General features: G+C 44.7%; 1 protein-coding gene across 1 annotated transcript in view; it reads right to left on the reverse strand.

Annotated features, from left to right (window-relative positions):
• Positions 1–23,415, reverse strand: part of LOC143285639 (uncharacterized) — a 38,484-nt gene that overhangs the window by 2,313 nt on the left and 12,756 nt on the right. Inside the window, exons 8-19 of the mRNA XM_076593035.1 lie at positions 20,739–20,935; positions 17,514–17,726; positions 14,197–14,283; positions 12,650–12,740; positions 12,019–12,141; positions 10,804–10,912; positions 7,789–7,954; positions 6,154–6,331; positions 5,691–5,843; positions 4,572–4,737; positions 2,442–2,533; positions 1,856–1,939 (exon numbers count right to left, since the gene is read on the reverse strand). Coding sequence (XP_076449150.1) covers positions 1,856–1,939; positions 2,442–2,533; positions 4,572–4,737; positions 5,691–5,843; positions 6,154–6,331; positions 7,789–7,954; positions 10,804–10,912; positions 12,019–12,141; positions 12,650–12,740; positions 14,197–14,283; positions 17,514–17,726; positions 20,739–20,935 — 1,659 coding nt within the window. The remainder of the gene's footprint in view (positions 1–1,855; positions 1,940–2,441; positions 2,534–4,571; positions 4,738–5,690; positions 5,844–6,153; positions 6,332–7,788; positions 7,955–10,803; positions 10,913–12,018; positions 12,142–12,649; positions 12,741–14,196; positions 14,284–17,513; positions 17,727–20,738; positions 20,936–23,415) is intronic.

Below are 23,415 nucleotides of genomic sequence, written 5' to 3' on the forward strand. Positions count from 1 at the left end.
ACCGTTTTAACCCCCGCCATGTAGGCAGTGACGAAGATAAGATCAGTGCATGTAAACTGGTCACAAAGCTACATCTTACACTTGTATGACCGTTTTAACCCTCGCCATGTAGGCAGTGACAAAGATAAGATCAGTGCATGTAAACTGGCCACAAAATTACATTTTACACGTACTTGGATGACCGTTTTAACCCCCGCCATGTAGGCAGTGACGAAGATAAGATCAGTGCATGTAAACTGGCCACAAAATTACATTTTACACGTACTTGGATGACCGTTTTAACCCCCGCCATGTAGGCAGTGACGAAGATAAGATCAGTGCATGTAAACTGGTCACAAAGCTACATCTTACACTTGTATGACCGTTTTAACCCCTGCCATGTAGGCAGTGACGAAGATAAGATCAGTGCATGCAAACTGGCCACAAAATTACATTTTACACTTGGATGACTGTTTTTACCCCTGCCATGTAGGCAGTGACAAAGATAAGATCAGTGCATGCAAACTGGCCACAAAATTACATTTTACACTTGGATGACTGTTTTTACCCCTGCCATGTAGGCAGTGACAAAGATAAGATCAGTGCATGTAAACTGGTCACAAAGCTACATCTTACACTTGTATGACCGTTTTAACCCTCGCCATGTAGGCAGTGACAAAGATAAGATCAGTGCATGCAAACTGGCCACAAAATTACATTTTACACTTGGATGACTGTTTTTACCCCTGCCATGTAGGCAGTGACAAAGATAAGATCAGTGCATGTAAACTGGTCACAAAGCTACATCTTACACTTGTATGACCGTTTTAACCCCCGCCATGTAGGCAGTGACGAAGATAAGATCAGTGCATGTAAACTGGCCACAAAATTACATCTTACACTTATATGACCGTTTTAACCCCCGCCATGTAGGCAGTGACGAAGATAAGATCAGTGCATGTAAACTGGCCACAAAATTACATCTTACACTTGTATGACCGTTTTAACCCCTGCCATGTAGGCAGTGACAAAGATAAGATCAGTGCATGTAAACTGGCCACAAAGCTACATCTTCAGCCCAGCTGACCACACAGGGTCAATATCAGGGCTGAAAAATTGTCCCAGTCCTGTACAACCTAAAACAAAATCTAACAAGAGAGGCAAGGCCTTCAAGACTCACTCGTGGCAAATTAAGTCCCCTAGCATTAATTACAGAGTAATTTCCCTTTTTTACTATCTGCACCAAAAACGTTTGCAAAATAAATAAAACTTCCATGCTTAGCAAAAGAAGTTCCTGTTTGAACAAAACATGATAATAATGACTGCTCTTGTTGTTGTGTCAGAATATCAGATCAAAGTGCCAAGTTTAGAGAATACCAAAAATATAAATATAATAGTAAATGCAGTTTGCATATAATTAGGCTTCATTTCCAGGCTTCATTAGGCTTCATTTCATCCCAGCGGTGCAATATTGTTTTAAATAAGATGACTGGAAAGAACTGAATTTTTCCTATTTTTATGCCTAATTTGGTGTCAACTGACAAAGTACTTGCAGGGAAAATGTTAAAGTTTACCACGGACACACACACACACACACACAGACAACCGAACACCGGGTTAAAACATAGACTCACTTTGTTTACACAAGTGAGTCAAAAACAAGTAAAACAAAACAAAAAAACATCCAGAAAAGACAATCTGCCACAACCACAGTCACAGTGATGCACAAAAACCTAGGCCCAACCCTCAGCGGACAAACAAACGTACATCTCCAGGCCCCACCCTCCACACACACACACAATGACATGTATGCATTATGTGCACCTCACAAACACATACACGTAGAGTATCACCCAGCAGAATCACACACACTTACCAACAGTTGCTGGAACCGCTGCTTCAGCCTGTGGTTCTTGTCGTGGATTGTCTGCATGCGTTTCTCGTTCTCCAAGAGAAAGTTCTGTCCAGCAACAACAACAGGTCAACCGTGATAACATTCATCAGTGTCAGTTTCAAGCAGGCTTCAGAAGCATGCAAACTGAACCATATTTTCGCTACACCACATATCTTCTCTTAAGATAGAAAAAAAAAATCACCAATAGTTGCTCATTAAATAAATACCGTGGAAATATGTAAGATGTTGACAACATCATTTCTATATAGTACTATCTTTAACAGTACAGCTGATGATTGTACGTGGATGGTTTATTGGAGGGGGTGGGGGGAATTTACACACTTACATATCCACACACACACACATACACGCACATGACGCACGCACGCACACACACACGCACACACACCTAAAGTCACATACACACACACCCATAGTCAAACACATAATATACGCGAGCGAGCCCACAGTCACATACACACTCACACGCACGCACGCGCACACACACACACACACACGCACGCACTCACACGCACACGTACAACACACACACACACACACAGTTTACCTGAACATCGGACTGAAATTTTTTCGGCACACCGCCAAGTCCTTTCAAGGTTTTCTGATACTTTCTCACCTTCTGCAGGTCGTTCTTCAGGACTGGAACCACACCACACAGAACCTTTGAAACATACCCACTGAGGACTTTTCAGCATTTTGGAAACATGCCTGCATATGTGAGGATCTTTCAGTATTTTGGAAACATGCCTACATGTGTGAGGACTTTTCAATATTTCGGAAACATGCCACATAAAATTATGTGAGGACTTTTCATTATTTTGGAAACATGTCCACATATGTGAAGATCTTTCAGTATTTCGGAAACATGCCACATATGTGAGGACTTTTCAATATTTCAGAAACATGCCTACATGTGTGAGGACTTTTCAATATTTCAGAAACATGCCACATATGTGAGGACTTTTCAATATTTCAGAAACATGCCACATTTGTGAGGACTTTTCAATATTTCAGAAACATGCCACATATGTGAGGACTTTTCAATATTCCGGAAACATGCCACATGTGTAACGTTGCAAAAAGTTTCCAGTATTTTTTTTAAATATAACTGTACATGTAACACCGTACTGAGGACATTTTTCAGGATTCTGGAGACATACCGGCACATGTATATAAGTATTCTGACTCTTCAGTCAGGACTTTTCAATATTTCGGAAACAATCATATATATGTCAGGACTTTTCAGTATTTTGGAAACATGCCTACACATGAGGACTTTTCAACATGCCTACATGTGTCCCACTGAGGAATCTTCAGTATTTTGGAAACATGCCTGCACATGAGGACTTTTCAACATGCCTACATGTGTCCCACTGAGGAATCTTCAGTATTTTGGAAACATGCCTGCACATGAGGACTTTTCAACATGCCTACATGTGTCCCACTGAGGAATCTTCAGTATTTTGGAAACATGCCTGAAGCCTTTTCAATATTTTGGGAACATGCCTACATATGTGAGGACTTTTCAATATTTTGGAACTATGCCTACGTATGGCAGGACTTTTCAATATTTTGGAAACATGCCTAGATATGTGAGGGGGAATTTGGGGGAGGGGGGGGGGGTCAGGGTAATTGTGTGTGTGTGTTTTGAAGTTTTGATATCATATCTTTTTTTTTAATGTAATTTGTGTTTGAGCGTACATGTGTTTGTATGTGTGTATGTGTGTGTGTCTGTGTCTCTGTGTGTCTGTGTGTATCCGTGCGTGCGTTCATGTATAAAGCACTGTGAGCCCAGTGTAAGGAAGGGCGCTATTCCATGTGCTCTAACATTATCAAAAGACACAAAACGCTCTCCACTATACTCAATTTCTAGCCAAGATGGGATATAGTTGGGATAGCAGTTGCCTTCTCTGCTGTTCTAAGGGTCATGGTGGGAAACGACTGTCATAATTATATCATATAGATATAGATACACACACACATATAATATATACAGAGAGAGATACAGATATAGATAGATAGATAGATAGATAGGGCATCCAGGAGTCATGAACTTGGTGCGGCCCGGCCCCCTTAGAGTAAGGAGTTAAGGGCCGAAACACTTGACTGAGGGGGGGGTGCTTCTTCTCTGAAGACATTGTACTGTCCAGCTCTCCCTAGAGTTTCTTATCACTTATCACATGTACAGATATATATATATAGTATATATATAGTGGAGGGATGGCCTAGAGGTGACGCGTCCGCCTAGGAAGCGAGAGAATCTGAGCACGCTGGTTCGAATCACGGCTCAGCCGCCGATATTTTCTCCCCCTCCACTAGACCTTGAGTGGTGGTCTGGACGCTAGTCATTCGGATGAGACGATAAACCGAGGTCCCGTGTGCAGCACGCACTTAGCGCACGTAAAAGAACCCACGGCAACAAAAGGGTTGTTCCTGGCAAAATTATGTAGAAAAATCCACGTCAATAGGAAAAACAAATAAAACTGCACGCAGGAAAAATACAAAAAAAATGGGTGGCGCTGTAGTATAGCGACGCGCTCTCCCTGGGGAAAGCAGCCCGAATTTCACACAGAGAAATCTGTTGTGACAAAAAGAAATACAAAATACAAATACAAAATATATATATATATATATATATATATTATATTATATATATACTATATCAAGACGCACTGACCATCGATCTCGGCCCCGATGGCCCTGACGGAGTAGCCGGCCACCCTGGGCAGCAGGGGGTCCATGGGCAGAGTCCAGTCCAGGAGGTCCGGTCTGCTGGCCTGCAGCTGCTCCACCAGGAAGGTCATCAGGGTGTAGTCCGGGTCACGGCCCTTCAGGTCCACCATCTGTGGAGGACCGGAGGTGTTACAGAGGACAGGCAGAGGCAGAGAGAGAGAGTGTGTGTGTGTGTCTGAGAATGTGTGTGTGTGTGTGTGTGCGTGTGTGTGTGTGTGTGTGTGTGTGTGTGTGTGTGTGTGTGTGTGTGTGTGTGTGTGTGTGTGTGTGTAGTCTGGGTCAAGCCTTTGAGGTCCACAATCTGTCGTGATGAGGGGGGTGTTGTGTCTCTTTGTGTGTGTGTGTGTGTGTGTGTGTGTGTGTGTGTGTGTGTGTGTGTGTGTCAGTGTCAGTTTCACGGATGTGTCAAAGCGGACTAAGTTAAATTTTTAAGCCACACCACATATGCTCAAGAAAAAAAATTGAAAGGCAATGTCTGACCTACGCATAAATCCCCACGCGTTGGACAGGCCTTGTAGAACAAACCCTGCAGGTTTGTATGAACTATTAACATAAAATTAATAAGCAAAAATAAATAGAAATATATTAGGCCTAAAATGTAATAAAAATGGAAGTTGCGTGGAGAAGAAAAAAGATAGAAATGAAATGAAAGCTAATACGAGCAATGTTCAGCGAACTCGTGCGCATTAACAAGCCCGTGAGTATACTACTCATACAAACGTGCAAATGCGCGCACTTTCACTCACATACACACGCGCACACAACACAACGCGCGCGCGCACACACACCACACCACTATACACGCACGCAAGCAAACACGTACATACGAACACATATAAATGCACAAAACAAAACAAACACACACCCTTCCCCCCACACACAGCCATCCACCCACCAACACTCACACACAGACACACACACACACACACACCACACCACACCACACCACACAAACCACCACCACCACCACCACCACGCCACCCCCCACTCACCATCCCACCACACACCCACACCCTCACAACGCACCACACACACACACACACACACACACACACACACACACCTTGTCAATGGAGGAGATCTGGAAACCCTGCAGGGCTTTGGGCTGTCTCTTGGCGTTGAGGTGGTTCCCTATGGCCAGCAGACAGTGCAGCACCACAGGCAGACTGCTGCTGCCCAGCAACACCTCACAGGCACTCAGCAGCTCCTCCACCTCCTGTGTGTGAATGCATTATTTCGTGTTTGAGGCCCGGCTCGCAAGGCTCATATTCACATACTGGCATAAGCTTACACTGAGTTGCCGGCCAACAGTGAGCTGTATGATCAACCGGTTCTCAGCTGAAATGGGAATAATTCACTTACAGCTTAGTCTTTTGTGAAGGACTACTGACTCTTTCAAACTAGGAGGCAACATTGCACTGGCTCTTAGTACTGCAGCCTTAGGAACTTGGAGGGGGCGGGGAGAGAGAGAGAGAGAGAGAGAGAGAGAGAGAGAGAAGGAGAGAGAGACAGAGAGAAAACCGTACCTCTGCCAGTGCTTCATAGTTGTTGGGGAAGTCCCACAGTGATAAGACGAGGTCGATGCGCATGCCCAGCTTGGGGACCTGGCAGAGGTCCAGCATGAAGCGGTCCACGGGCAGAAGGCTGTCACGTGACTGCCGGTACATCTTGAACATCTCCACGTCCTCTGCAGTCGGCTGGAATCTGACCGGGAAAAATATAAAGAAACATAAAAAGACGTAAAAAAAAGGGGGGGGCGGGGGGGATCATGGTTCAACAACAAAAGGGAGGAAACAGTTGACTATCAAAGGTGAGGAAGTGGTTCAACGTCAAACTGGAGGAAATGGTTCCACGTCAAAAGGGAGGAAATGGTTCAACTTCAAAGGGGAGATCATGGTTCAACAACAGAGGGGAGGAAACAGTTGACTATCAAAGGTGAGGAACTGGTTCAACGTCAAACTGGAGGAAGTGGTTCAACGTCAAACTGGAGGAAATGGTTCAACGTCAAACTGGAGGAAATGGTTCAACGTCAAAGGGAAGATCATGGTTCAACAACAGAGGGGAGGAAACATTTCACTATCAAAGGGGACGAGATGGTTCAACGTCAAACTGGAGGAAATGGTTCCACGTCGAACTGGAGGAAGTGGTTCAACAACAAAGGGGACGAGATGGTTCAACGTCAAACTGGAGGAAATGGTTCCACGTCAAACTGGAGGAAGTGGTTCAACAACAAAGGAGAGGAAACAGTTCACTATCAAAGGGGACGAGATGGTTCAACGTCAAAAGTGAGGAAATGGTTCAACGTCAAACGGGAGGAAATGGTTCAACGTCAAAAGTGAGGAAATGGTTAAACGTCAAAGGGGTGGGAATTTGTTCAACGTCAAAGGGAAGGGAATGATTCAACATCAAAGGGGATGAAACCGTTCACTATCAAAACGGAGGGCACGGTTCAGTGTAAAATAGGAGAAAATGCTTCAACGTCAAAAGGGAAGGAAATGATTTAACATCAAAGGCGAGTTAATGGTTCATCACCAGCGGGGAGGTAACGTGGCTCAATATCAAACCGGAGAAAAGTTTTCAAAAGTCAATGTGTATGGAATGGTTCAACGTCAAAGATCCTGTAATCCATGTCAGCGTTCGGTGGGTTATGGAAACAAGAACATACCCAGCATGCACACCCCCGAAAACGGAGTATGGCTGCCTACATGGCGGGGTAAAGAACGGTCATACACGTAAAAGCCCACTCGTGTGCATACGAGTGAACGCAGAAGAAGAAGAACGTCAAAGAGGAAAATGGTTGACTATAACAGGGGAAGGAAAGGGGTGGGGGGGAGGTAAGGGGGGAAAGGCTGAACGAGACAAGTTCCAACATTCAGCAGAAACTGGAAGGGAAAGAGGTTATAGGACTGAGGCTGAAGGGTCTGGGATGTAGGGTTCGGCAGACAGGAGAGAAAGATGCTACCCCAGTAACTGGAGGCCGTGGTATGGGTGCTAGTCTTTCTGATGAGAAGGTAAACATTATGTCCCGCGTGCAGCATGCATTCAGCACACTTAAAAGAACCCACGGCAACAGCAAAAGATTGGTCCGTGGACGTTCCCACAACCACACAACACCACACCACACCACAACCAACCACACACAACACCACACCACACCATACCTCTTCAGTGTGGCCATCTTTTGCAGAGGGAAGCAGTCCATCTCGGACACGGAGCTGAGGGCGGCCATCACCTGGGCCACGCTGTCCGCCTTGAAGCCAGAGAACAGGATGCCCAGGTTTTGGGCCCGTTTGGGATCCACCAGGGTGCGTCTCACCGCCTTGCTCGCTGCACACGACACAAGTCAGTTCAGTTCAGTTCAGTTCGGTTCAGTTTACTGAGCAAATAATCCATAATTATACGCTACACCACCGCATCTGCTAAGCAGAGGCCTGCCTGACCAGCAGCGTAATCCCCCGCGCTTAGCCAGGACCATCTTCTACATTACCATGCACCACCCCTGACCCCACACGCACATTCCTACGTATCGCTGCACGCACGCACGCACACACACACACACACACACACACACACACACACACACACACACACACACACACACGCACGCACGCACGCACGCACGCACACACACATACAGAGAGAGAGAGACTACAGACCATTATGACATATACAGATAAATATCTTAGCGCACGTAAAAGAACCCACGGCAACAAAAGGGTTGTTCCTGGCAAAAATCTGTAGAAAAATCCACGTCAATAGGAAAAACAAATAAAACTGCACGCAGGAAAAATACACAAAAAAATGGGTGGTGCTGTAGTATAGCGACGCGCTCTCCCTGGGGAGAGCAGCCCGAATTTCACACAGAGAAATCTGTTGTGATAAAAAGAAATACAAAATACAAATATATATATATATATATATATATATATATATATACTCCAATCCATGGCAACGAAACAAGCGATTCTGATTGAGCTCACTATGCCATACGAAAGCAGAATGGAGGAAGACCACATCTAACAAGACCGAGAAGCATGCTAGTCTACCCAGCAGACTGACGAGAATCTGGCTTCCAAGCCAAAGTCCTCGCCACAGAGATTGGTGCAATAGGGCTTGTGAGCGCATCTGCATACAGCCTCATGAAACAGCTGTCGATTTCTGGCAGAGAGAGGACAAGGCTCACAAAGCAATGTCAGAAGCAGCAGAAAAGAGTCCCAGCTGGGTCTGGGTCCCTACTCAAGCTATGCGTACGATGGCTAAGTGGTTAAAACGTCTTCCAGAAAAGGTGACACAGTCCTGAAGTGGAGAACGCCCTGGCCGCGCGGTTCGAACCTGCTGAGGACCAGGGGGGGAAAGGCGGTAATACAAGGGCAATACAGGATTCATGACCTGGGTGCGGCCCGGCCTCCTTAGAGTGTAAGGAGTTCAGGGCCGAAACACTTGACTGAAGAGGGCTTCTTCTCTGAAGACCTTGTACTGTCCAGCTCTATCTAGAGTTTCTTATCAATATATATATATATATATATATATGTGTGTGTGTGTGTGTGTGTGTGTGTGTGTGTGTGTGTGTGTGTGTGTGTGTGTGTGTGTGTGTGTGTGTGTGATCCTGAGCTGGCGCCGTCTCATGGGTTGAAATATACACCTATTTGGGCAATATCTACATTTCTTCCGATCCCCTGTTCTGTTCCGTTTACACGACGGGAAAAAGTTGCAAACTAGCTAATGACTTGTAATAATCTCTCCATTTCTTTCTCTCCGCCCTTTGAAGATATATATTTCGGCAATATCCACATTTCTTCCCCTGTTGTTTTCCGTATAAAAAACGGGAAAAGTTGTAAACTGGTTAATAACATTGTATTCTATCATACTCTCCATCTCTTCCCCTCCACTCTGACTAGACTGGCCTTCTTGACGCCTCTTGACAGGGGAAGAAATGTAGAGTGTATGTTACAATGTTATTTGATTAAAACAAATGTACAACAATTTTTTCGTCAGTCCTCGGAACGAAACTGAATGGAAAGAACACAGGAGAAGAACTGTGGATATTGCCTATATCACCATGTGAGAGGCCACCACCTCATCAGAATCATGATTTGAGTGTGCGTGCTAGCTATTTGGGCGAATCGGTTCGTGTCTTACTCGTCTGGTCGTCGGTCGCTTACTTCACAGTTCGCGTCATTCAGTTGATGCGAGATATTGTTCGCGTAAGTGATTTCAGATTTAAACCCCTTACTGTGTTGTATGAAACTGTAGAAAGGGTAATGTCTTATTTTAACATCCTAAATTATTGTACCTGTAGGTTACATATTCATGGTCGGAAAAAAGCAAGATGTGGCATGTTAGTTTAGTGACTGAATTCGCATCAAAATTGAGTTTAAAAATAAATAAATAAATAAATTAAAAAAACGTACAAAATAAGAGTCGAAATCTAATGAAAATGGGTGACAACATCTTGTTATGGTAGGCTAATAATATATTGTTTCGAACACTGATGCACAAAAGTTGCCGGTTAAATAGGTTCCTGAATTTAAGACGCTAGCATGCCACGAAATATACAACGAAAACAGCACGGGCGCAATAGCCGCGGAGTGGATAAAGCGTTGGACTTTCAATCTGAGGGCCCCGGGTTCGAATCTCGGTAACGGGCGGCTGGTGGGTAAAGGTTGGCGATTTTTCCGATCTCCCAGGTCAACATTTGAGCACACCTGCTAGTGCCTGAACCTCCTTCGTGTGTATGCCGCAAGCAGAAGATCAAATACGCACGTTAGAGATCATGTAATCCATGTCAGCGTTCGGTAGGTTATGGAAACAAAAACATACCCAGCATGCACAACCCCGAAAACGGAGTATGGCTGACAACACGGCGGGGTAAAAACGATCATACACGTAAACTGAGCCCAGTTGTGTACATACGAGTGAACGCCGGTGGGAGCTGCAGCCCACGAACGAAGAAGAAAACGAAAATATTATTGGACAAAACCACAGACAACAAAACACGCCACACCATATCACACAGCACAGCACAGCACAGCACCACACAGCACCGCACTACACAGCACAGCACAGCACAGCACAGCACCACACAGCACCGCACTACACAGCACAGCACAACACAGCACAGCACTACACAGCACAGCACCACACAGCACATCCAAAGTCCATGCAGCAACACTCACTGTGGACGGCTGCCACTTCCCGTTCACAGACCGAGAACATGGCCTCCAGCAGTGTCAGGTCAAAGGTCGGCACGTGCGCTTTTCCCTCGCTCCACAGGGACACAGAGAGCTGCAGAGAGTGGCAGAACACATCTCAATCACTTTTGACTGCAAATATAATCTGATTTTTTTTTTTTTAATATAAAAAGACACGCGATCGAAATGCTACGCATGCACCCGTGGGTGGGGGTGGGGGGTCACATCACTGCACTCAGTGAATACCAGGCGCGAGAACAGGAACCAGTTTCGACGACGCACGCAAACTGCACGTTCAACTTACTGCATTCAGCACGTACACATATTATATACACATGCAAGCATTCACGCGCGCGCGCGCGCACGCACACACACACACACACACACACACACACACACACACAAATCGCGCGCGCACACACATTTATTCTTGTGTCTACAAACCTTTCATTTACGGTTTTCATGACAAATAAATCTGATTCTGATTGTGATTCACACACACACACACACACACACACACACACACACACACACACACACACACACACATATATATATATATATATATATATATATATATAATATATATATATATATATATATATACAATCGCGTGCGTACACACACACAAACACACACACACACACAGACCGCACACGCACAACACAACCTACCCCCTACCACCCCCCCTCCGTCCTCTGCCCCCCCCCCCCTCATCCACCCCCCCCCCCCCCCGCCCCCCCCCCCCACACACACACACACACCAACCCATCCTCTCGCCACCTCCGACTTCATTGTTTTGAATTGTTTGTTTACATTACCCCCCTTCATGACGGGCAATGACTTGAATGGAACACATCATCTGTATCTGTATGTGTATCCGACTCACCCCCGCCTCGCCCCTCCCTCCCACACACAGAATACTGAATACTTAATTATTATCATTTCCAAGAAGAGAAATTAATCATATTAGAGATGATAAAGTACCTCGTTCAGACACAAAACACAGTTGTTGTTTTTTTCTCTCACCAGCTTCTTGTCCACAGGAGTCCAGTGCACTTGCTTCAGCTTCAGCCCCCTTTTACCCCCCAGCAAACCTCTCCGCTCAGGGAGAGGCGGAGCGAGGGGCGAGAAGGAAGGAGGAGGTGGAGGAGGAGGCGGAGGAGGAGGAGGAGGTGGAGGGGGTGGGGGATGGGGTACCTTGGACACTGCCTTCACGGACGGAGTCACCTTGGCTACCGCCACCTTCGCCAGCACCACCCCTTCACCGCCCACCGCCACCGCCACCACCATCACCACCCGTCGTCTTATTCTTCCTCTTGCCTTCCAAAAGGTCTGACGTACTGTTGGCTTTCCACAGCTTCTTCTTCACCACCCCACCATGAGCTCCTGCCACTACTGGACGTCCACCCGCTCCCCCATCTCCTTTGATATCAATACTGTTAAGGTCGGAGGGTTGGAAGTTGTTGTGGTGGTGGTGGTGGTGGTATGGGTGGGGGTGTCTGCCTTCTTCAATGGCGGTGTCATCCTTGGTGACCGTGTGTCCACTGCTGTTTTTCAGCCACCTGTCCACCACTACGCTTCTGCTACTGCCAGCAGAATCTGTCGTGTTCTTCCCTCTCCCCTCCTCGTCCTCCTCCTCCTCCTCCTCCTCCTTCTTCTTCCACAGTCCCCTGTCAACCGCTACGCTTCTGCTGCTGCTGTTGCTGCTGCCTCCAGCAGCGTCTGTCGTTGTGTTTGTCTCTCTCTCTTCCCACAGTCCGAACACAGAGGGTCGGTCTTTCCCGTATTTTTTGTCTTGGAGCTGGAGGACTTCCGTAGTGGGGCTGACCTCCATTGTGGTGGTGGTGGTGGTGGTGGGTGGTGCCGGCTGGTCAGACACATCCCGCTTGGCCAGGATCCTGGCGTCGTTCTCTCCCACGCTGAGGTCCGAGAAGGCCAGCACGCGGTCGTTGAGTTTCTTGCTCTTCGACTCCTTCAAGGATGTGGACCTGGTAGTAGTAGTAGTAGTAGTAGTAGTAGCAGTAGTAGTAGTAGTAGTAGTAAAAACAAAAGCAGCAGCAGCAGCAGTATTATCGCAGCAGTAGTCGCAGCAGCAGCAGTATTATTAGTAGCACCAGCACCAGCAGTAGTAGAAGTAGAGCGGTGATATCATCACCAGCAGCAGTAATAGCAGTGGCAGTGGAAGTAGCAGCAGAAGCAGCAGTAATAGTAGTAATTGCAGTAGCAGCAGCAGCAGCAGCAGCACCAGCAGTAGTAGCAGTAGTAGTCGTTGTTGTTCTTGTTGGGAACAGGTTCCGTTTTACCGAAACACTGTTAAAAAGCTTCGGTTTACCATGACACTGGTAACGCATTCCGTTTTTCCATGAGACAATATTATGACGAAAGCAAGGCAGGATGTTACGAAAGGAAACCAGAAATGCCTTCTCCCTGCCTGATTTAACAAGATCGAATTCCCGGTAAACAATGTGTTGCCCCAGCAGTAGAAGTAGTCGTCCTTTCCCCTCGCTATACCGGGGCAAGATAATGTAATGATACATTGATTGGTAAGCCTGGACGCACAGCACATAGCCTGCATGTCTTTTAAATGCATGTTTCATACTTGTATTGAGAGCATGAGCAATACGATCACGAGTAAATTTCTCCTTGGAGATAACAAAGTCGACTTGATTTGACATGAGTTGTGGTTATATTTATCGGCTTTAGTAACCTTGTTTGGTTTATATTGTTCTGGACAGAAAGACACGCCGTCATGACAGTCCAGCAATATAGATTTGACCGAGGACTTGATACAATCACAGTGTGTAGACTGTGTTGCATTCTATTGCACTGCATTGCACTGTAATGTAATGTTTTGCATGATATTATATTGTGTTGTATTTATTGCACTGCATTGTATTGTAATGTATTGTAGTGTATTGTAATGTATTCATTGCATTGCATTGTAATGTATTGTCTTACTTTGTATTGCATTGTATCATATTGTATTGTCTGTGTCTCAACAGATATGTCTGTGTTAAAACTCGGACTGCTCTCCCGAGTGTCTGCGTGAGTATTTGTTTTCCTGTCAAGATGGATTTGTCCGTAAACACACACACACACACACACCCAAAAGAAATGTGTGAAATGAGATGTACTTTGGCATATCCTTCTTCTTATCACAGTCTCTGAAGAAGGACCTACGGTCAGAAACGTCGACGCTTCTTATATATTTTCACAACCCACACTAGTAATTATTTTACACACTTTTCTCTCCTCTTGACTAGGAGAACGTACCTGGCGTGAGGAGACAGGTGGTGGTGGTGGTGGTGGTGGAGGGGGGAGGGAGGAGGGAGGAGGAGGAAGGGGTCAGGGTCAGTGGCACCGTGAGCGGTGAACTTGGCCCTGAGGGCGGTGACCGGCAGGTCGTCAGACAGGCTGTCCGGGTGAGGTCTGGACACCACCTCGCTGCCGCCAGAGCCACGCCTGTGGGAGGGACAATGACAATGACAAAAGATCATCAATAGCAATGAAGTCACTACTCTGCAGCAGCGCAGGGTCTCCTCTACTGTGTGGCCTCCTGGCGGTACTTAACTTCGATGGTTCCTCCCCCCTATGGACTTGCCGACGCTGAGACTGCGAGGGACGAACCCGGGTGTGGCTGCGTATAGGGAGGAGGGGGGGTGAAGTAGGGGAGGGGGGGGCGGAGGACTCATACAGATGAAGGGGCAGCTAAAAATCAATATTTTTTTTTCTTTTTAAAGCCATGGCCATGACCCTTTTTTTTTTTCTTGTCCTATCTGTTGCTGCCATTATTCTCTTTCTCCTCCTCCTCCTCATGTGTTCCAGTTTTCTTTCTATCATTTGTCCTCTACGCATCTTTCACTTTATTATATTTTACCGCATTTATTAAACCTTGTGTTGCCGTCGTCGTTGTTGATTTTTGTTGATGTTGATTTTCACTCTTTGCTTATGCTCACCTTTTCCCTCAGCAGTAAGTTCAATTGTGGCAGGTCCACTTTCTTTGCGTTAGCTGTGCTTGACTATGTTAACTACATGCAAGTATATGAATGTGTATTGTGTGCGCGTGCGTTTATGTACGTTTGTGCCTGTCTGTGTGTGCGTATGTGTTAGGGTAGCTGTTAGATACACATGTATTGGTAAAATGTATGTACGCAGTGTGTGTGTGTGTGCGTGTGTGTGTGTGTGTGTGTGTAGTCTTTGGTGTGTGTATGTAACATAGATGTAATGTTTTATGTTAACAAAGCGTTTTTGTAAAGCACCTAGAGCAGATTTCTGGATAGTGTGCTATATAAATATCCATTATTATTATTATGCTTTACAGAAACGTAGGGTAGGGTCTCAAGGCCTTATTAGTGCGTTGGGGTCATGCGATGATCAAACATATGATCTCCCTTTTTTTATTTGGAGCAGGTGGGGTCTAGCGTATACGGATCAGCCTATTTAACGGAAAGCCAAAGCAAATAAGGGAACTCTTGCATGCATGCAAATAACCTAACATCCCAGCTGCATCCTTTTTTTTGGAAGAGAAAATGTGACATCAATACTGACAAATTAACTTGGTCTAAAGCACAGGACATTACCAAAGAAACAAGGCTTAGAGTATTACATTGTAAAATATTACATAATATATATCCCACAAACATCTTGCTGAATAAAATGAAAGTAAAAGAAACTAAAAAAATGCTCATACTGTCACGATACTGTTGACTTTATTGAACACTTCTTTTGTGAGTGTCCAACTGTGTGTCGTTTTTGAAAATTGGTTGAGAAGAAAATATTTCCAGAAACAAACTTCAACGTAAAATTGTCAAACATAGATATATTATTTGGCATCGATAATCCCAATATTTCCAGTGAGCATTATATCAATTATCTTATATCAATTGGTAAAATGTGTATCAGCATTAAAAAAAAAAAAAAAAAAAAAAAAAAAAAAAAAAAGAATCAGCTCCTCTTCAGCTTATTTTTGAGAAGGGGCTTATTTTTGAGAAGGGGCTTATTTTGGGGGCTTATTTTTGAGAAGGGGCTTGCTATCAGAAACATGTTACAATGAAGTCGATTCAAGGAATGTTTGATGTGGTGTTATTGCTTGAAAGCTGTTTCCCGTGGGGGAAAAGCGGAATACAGAGGAAGAATGAGTACATGAGAGATGCGCACACATTACTCAATTCACACTAGAGCATTAACAAACCCAGACATACGCACACACATTTTCAAATACTAAAAGGGCAAAAAAAAAAGTGTCCATCTATAGAAAACACAGACAGACAGAAGTGTGAAGGAGCCGTGAGAGAGCAGCAGGGGAAGAAACTCCCCGCTTCAAAAGGAAGTGCACTCATTCCCCCAGTCCCTCTTCACAATCATCACGACCATACACACATCCAGACTGGCCGTGTATGTACATGGTGGTGTTTTTCCGCCATTGTTGAATAAAACGGCAACAAAAAAAACAAAAAACAAAAAGTGGGAGAAAAATGGTTCATGCGTATACCTTTAAAAAAAAAAAAAAAAAAAAAGAATGCCCATGTGCACACACAAGAAATATTTTTGGTGTGAAGACAGGCATAAGAAAGAAGAGGAGGGAAAAAAAAAGAGAGAGAAATAATCATCTTCTCCTCCTCCCACTCCTCATTATCATCATCAAGATATGTATAAGAACAACAAAAATAAAATCAAAATTATATTAAAAAATAAAAATAAAAAATAAAAAAAAGAATTAAAAAAAAACCCAACACTTTGATCTAATTGAGGCACAGACGTGCAACAACCGAGTTATTAAAGCGCCGGACTTTCAATCTGAGAACACTGGGTTCGAATCCCGGTCAAAGGCGCCTGGTGGGGTAAGGTAAGGGTGGACAGAGACAGAGAGACAGCGGGACAGAGAGAGAGAGAGAGAGAGAGAGAGAGAGAGAGAGGAGAAAGAGAGAGAGCAATGGAGATAGACAGGCAGACAATCAAAGAGACAGAGAACTTTTTTTAACCCCTTCCACTTCCTAAGGCAAATAACGCACTCCACCAAAATATAAAATGAGCCAGGAAGAGAGAGAGAGAGAGAGAGAGAGAGAGAGAGAGAGAGAGAGAGAGAGAGAGAGAGAGAGAGAGAGAAAGAGGGAGATTCGACACCCCCCCGTTCCCCCACGCCCCCTCCTCCCCCCACCACCACCACCAACTCCGCCCCCTCCTTTCTCAGTGTGTGTCAAAACAGAGAGAGAGAGAGAACTCAGAACTGTTTTAATGTTAGGCCACCGAGCGGTATACATATGGATGCACGTCCTGCACACACACACACACACACACACACACACACACACACACACACACACACACACACACACACACACACACAAAAACATATGAAAACCAAACCTTGAGTTGGATGAACAACAAAATGTGGAAGAATAAACTGAAAATAATATAACCAAACAAAACCAAAAAACAATTTGAAAAAAATAAGAGTAGTTTTAGAAACATGTCTTTCATCTAAGACTGAGCGCTTTTCTGCTCTCTGTTTTAACGCATAATAAATAAACATGGCTACATCTCTAGTCACAGTGCTGTTGACATTTTGAAGCAAGTGGGGTAACAGGGAAATCCTTAGATTGTGTGCGTGTGTGTGTGAGAGAGAGAGAGAGAGAGAGGGAGAGAGAGAGAGAGAGAGAGAGAGAGAGAGAGAGAGAGATTCGAACCCTAACCTATCGGGAGCCTTGTCCTTGTGTCGCCGGAAAGGGTAGACGGTGGCTCTCTTGGTGGGCCTGGGGGGCTGTGGGTTGACGAAGGTGGTGGTGGTGGTGGAGGTGGCGGGGTCGATGGAGGAGATGGTGTGGTTGCTGTTGCTGTTGTTGTTGTTGTTGTTGCTGTTTTTGTAGCTGAAGTGGACGCTTACGCTGGCCGTAATCTCTGGTTTTCTGCAACATATGGAGGAGCGCACGTAAAATAACCCACGGCAACAAAATAGTTGTTGTCTCTTGGCACAAAAACACAGTGTAGGAAAATTCACTTGAATCATAATGGAGCAAACAAATACATCTCCAAACAGAGCAAAAGAAAAGAAAAAAAAACTTTTGTACATAATATTATGGGTGGCATTCCAATGTTTCACTCACTCTGTCTAGGGAGAACGGACCGATTTTCACTCAGGGAAGCATAACGCAACGCAACAACACAACACAACGCAACACAACACAACGCAACACAGCGCAACACAACACAACAAAACCCAACGCAATACAATACAATACAATACAAAGTGACATCGTGGAGGTGACACATGTAGGTTATGTGACATCACTGAGATAACGTAACACATACAAGTCATGTGACATCACGAGAGATGACATCCTACATGGAGATCATGTGGCACCGTAGAGATGACGTTACACATGCTGATCGTGTGACATCATAGAGATGATATGACACGTGGAGATCGTGTGACGTCATAAAGATGACATGACATATGGGTGTCGTGTGACGTCAGAGAGATGGCACGACACATGGGTGTCGTGTGACGTCGTAGAGATGACATGACACATGGATGTCGAGTGACGTCGTAGAGATGGCATGACACGTGGACATCGTGTGACGTCATAGAGATGACATGACACATGGGGTCATGTGACGTCACAGAGATGACATGACACATGGGTATCGTGTAACGCCATAGAGATGACATGACACATGGATATCGTGTGACGTCGTAGAGATGGCATGACACGTGGACATCGTGTGACGTCATAGAGATGACATGACACATGGGGTCATGTGACGTCACAGAGATGACATAACACATGGATATCGTGTGACAAAGGGGAAAAAAGGGGGACGAACAAATAAGGAAACACCACAAAAGGGGACAGAAAATGGACGGGAATATATATATATATATATATAACACAAAGAAAAAAAAAGCAGAATGTAAAATAACAAAATCAAATAATGGGATAATAAACATGAATAAGCAACAGAATGATGAGAGAAAGAAAGAGGGTGGGGGGCTGGAGGAGTGGGGGGGGGGTATCTAAAACAGAGAGAAGAGAAAGAAAAAAAGAAGACAAACAACATAAGACGTGACACGGCAACAAAAGATAAGAACGAGACGACAGTCGAGACAAAGAAGGACAAAGACGAATACAATGGAAAGAACAGAACAACAACAAACAACAACAACAACACACACACACACACACACACACACACACACACACACACACACACACACACACACACACACACACACACACACACACACACAAAATAAAAAATTTTTAAAAAAATATCTCTCAAGATTTTTATGACGCCCAAGCCCAGAGATCGATAGCAGAATGATCAGAAAGTCCACAACATGAGCGTCGACTGCATAGACATCGTGGTATAGAAAATTATACATACAAGAAACGGTAACATAGACATTCTAGCAATGCAAACCTATTAACAGTGCTGGTGTTCATTTGGCAAGGTATATTTGACAGTTTACCTTCATAACGAGTACACGAATGTTTTATCTATTCCTCTGCATTCCTCTGCGTTTTGATCAGTCGCCTTCTATGTGTGCATGCGTGGCTGTATGCTTGCGTGCGCACGTAATTATCTAGTTTGCTGTGTATACTGTACTCTAGTATGTACTGTTTGATGCATTTTCTGGTCATAGCTATTAACTTTCTCACTCATTTGGACTAAGCTGCATGTTTTGGTAGATGGTGTAACGTATTGAATGTATTCTTAGTGGACCCATTGTATTGCGAAACGCTCAGAACGAAATGTATTTGATTAGGCGCAGTATGAGTAGTAGTAGTAGTAGCAGTAGTAGTAATAGTAGTGGCAGCAGCGGTAGTAGTAGTAACAGCAGCAACAGTAGTAGTAGCAGTAACAGCAACAGCAGCAGCAGTAGTAGTGTCATTATCATCAGTAGCAGTAATAGGAGGAGCAGAAGGAGGAGTAATGCTACTGTTATTATTATCCTCATTATTATTATCATTATCATCATATTGTTATCATCAGAAGCAGTAGCAGTTGTGGTACTAATAATATCATTTTAATGATAGTGATGGCCTAGAGGTAACGCGTCCGCCTAGGAAGCGAGTGAATCTGAGCGCGCTGGTTCGAATCACGGCTCAGCCGCCGATATTTTCTCCCCCTCCACGAGACCTTGAGTGGTGGTCTGGACGCTAGTCATTCGGATGAGACTATAAACCGAGGTCCCGTGTGCCGCATACACTTGGCGCACGTAAAAGAACCCACGGAAACAAAAGGATTGTTCCTGGCAAAATTCTGTACAAAAATCCACTTCGATAGGAAAAGCAAACAAAACTGCACGCAGGAAAAAAAAAAAAAAAAAAAGTGGCGCTGTAGTGTAGCGACGCGCTCTCCCTGGGGAGAGCAACCCGAATTTCACACAGAGAAATCTGTTGTGATAAAAAGAAATACAAATACAAATACTTTTTTTTTTTTTAGATCTGAGCAGCAGCAACAACAACAAAAAGGAGAAAATAACACTGAAACAATCACAAACCAAACATTAACGAAACCAGAACGCCAAACCAAATCCCCCTCAAAATCCTTCAGCACCCACTGGGACCCGAGGATCGCATCCAGCAGCATACCACCTCTCCAACTGCAGGACGCTGTACAGACAAAAATCCTTCTTTCCTCGAACAATAACAAACTGGAACAGCCTTCCTGCTGAGACTGCTCTCAGCACAACCCTGGAAGGCTTCAAATCCCGAATCTGATTACCTCCCCCCCCACCCCCCACCCCCATACCTCCCCCCTCACCCCTCACCCCTCACCCCCCATCCCCTGGCCCAGCAACCTCTACCTCAAGAAACCACAAAAACACGCAAACCCCCCTTATAGTCTACAGAATCTTCAAAATGATGAAGGCGGTGGTCAAGGGAAAGAAGAAGAAGAAGAAGAGAACCAACCCAGACTCTGCCAAGCTCTGAGTGAAGCTCTCTGTCGGTGCCTTGCGGTTGACAAAGGGAGAGCCGTCGGCGGAACTGACGTCAGAGGCCGTCTCCGTGTCCCCCTGGTGGCCTGCCTCCTCTTCTTCCGGTGACAGAGGGGAGGTGGTGGAGTAAAGGCTGACGGCTCGTTTCATGGTCGTGGCTTGTTCGAAAGCCTGGAAGGCGGGACACAGGTATAGAATAATGAGACAAAGCTCACAAGAAAAAACAGGGGGTTAAGGACCAGTTCACAAAAGGACACGGTATGTATTCATATTAATGTTTAACAGAAATCGAGAGATAATGTTGATGATGCAGACTGCATATGGAATTCTTCTGGAATTCTCCCTTCATGTCCGACGAATGACGGGCGCAATAGCCGAGTGGTTAAAGCGTTGGACTTTCAATCTGAGGGTCCCGGGTTCGAATCACGGTGACGGCGCCTGGTGGGTAAAGGGTGGAGATTTTTACGATCTTCCAGGTCAACATATGTGCAGACCTGCTAGTGCCTGAACCCCCTTCGTGTGTATATGCAAGCAGAAGATCAAATACGCACGTTAAAGATCCTGTAATCCATATCAGCGTTGGGTGGGTCATGGAAACAAGAACATACCCAGCATGCACACCCCCGAAAACGGAGTATGGCTGCCTACATGGCGGGGTAAAAACGGTCATACGCGTAAAAGCCCACTCGTGTGCATACGAGTGAACGCAGAAGAAGAAGAAGTCCGACGAATGGGTAGGCAGGCAGGTCATCTGCTGAATAGAGTCCTCATACGGGAATGAAGACCCATTTCTTGAGGGTCGTCCACAGACGCTGCATGGAATGGAGTCCTAGCAAGGGTGGGCCCCGTTTTCTCCGACTCCTCTTTTCATGGATAGCGGCTGCTCTGTTGCACTTGAATGTCTGTATGCCTTGGGTACGCCGTCCCTTTTACTCTGTTCGTACAAGGGCGATATCTTCCCAGGAAGCAGTATCGATGTTGCAGCTTCTGAGGTGGGCCTTCAAGGTGTCTTTGTATCTCTTGAGAGGCCTTCCTTGGTCACGTTGTCCCTCCTTCCGTTTTCCTTCGATATATATATATATATATATGTGTGTGTGTGTGTGTGTGTGTGTGTGTGTATGCACACACACACGGTGAAATATACATAATCACACACACACACACACACACACACACACACACACACACACACACACACACATACGCACACACACACACATACACACATACATATATATGTATATATATATATATATATAGAGAGAGAGAGAGAGAGAGAGAGAGAGAATGAGAGACAGACAGACAGACAGACAGACAGACAGAGAGACAGACAGAGAGACATGGGGAAGTCACTGCATTGTGACATGTCACCGCAGTGCCAGGAGTCCACAGGGGATGAAACTGCAGTCACTTCAGGCATTCAGTTGGCTCTCTCCCTCAGACACAATTCAAATGGCCCCCAATAGAAATGAAAGATTTCTATAATTATTTTTGCATTTCCTGTGTTTTTTAATCTTTGCAAAGTTATTTTGAAATAACGATTGAGGTGTTTAGTTGTTACCCGCACTTGTTTTTCTCTACTACTATGTTGCAACAAATACAGACAGATAGGCAGACAGACAGACATATAGATAGATAGATAGATAGACAGACAGACAGACAGACAGACAGACAGATAGACAGACAAACTCCATAAAAAAAATTAAGGACCACTTCACAGAAGCGGGTGTGTTTTCATGTTGTCATAAATTGTCAACAATAACAGAGAGAGAGAGAGAATCGGTCAGATGATTAATGATTATAATTATGCAGTCTGAATATGGTCACTCTCTGGTCTCTTGCTGAACACACAAATGGCCGTTTCAGGCAAACGTACACCATGCAAATATATATACTTGATGGAAATGATGTCCATAGCATTTTCTAGAAAATGGAACCCATACATAAAAATGATTGAAGGCAACGAGGAGGAGGAAAGACAACCAACGTTGTAACGTTGATTCTTTTATTTATTTTTTATTTTCCTTTCTTTTATTTACTTTTTTTTATGCAGTGCATATGACTTTTTTATTTCTGTTTTTTTCTTCTCTGTATAAAAACAATGTTGTGTTGTTGTTTTCCTGATTTACAGTTTAAGTAATGCACAATAACAAATATTATTAATTACAAATATTAGTTTTGTATGTCTGTCTGTGTGTATTAAATGTTAAACTCGAATAAAAATATTTATTTAAAAAAATAAAATAAAAAAAAAACGTGCACCATGCACCATGAACTACTTGAAAAAAAAAAGTTGGGTTTGAAAAATCGATTGTTGCTCGTTCAGTGATTTATAAATAACAGTTGTAGGTTTTCGCTGCTAACACAAAAAAATGGAAGTTCTGAACACCACCGAAGTGACTCAGGTACAGTGCAGGGTCTCTCTGGTGTGTGGCCTCCTGGCGACCTAACATCGATGGTTCCCTGTGGACTGCCGACGCTGGAACTGCGACGGACGAACCCGGGTGTGGCCGTGTATGGGGGAATCTAAATGAGCGGCGTGGGAGTAATGCCACTGAAACGGTGCAGATGATGGGGCAGCAAAAAAAAAAAAAATGGAAATTCACGTGCATGAAAGCATATCCAGTTGTAAGTGCTGTGTGCTACATTGC

The sequence above is a fragment of the Babylonia areolata genome, chromosome 9 (assembly GCF_041734735.1).
Source record: "Babylonia areolata isolate BAREFJ2019XMU chromosome 9, ASM4173473v1, whole genome shotgun sequence".
Classification (NCBI taxonomy): Eukaryota; Metazoa; Mollusca; class Gastropoda; order Neogastropoda; family Buccinidae; genus Babylonia; species Babylonia areolata.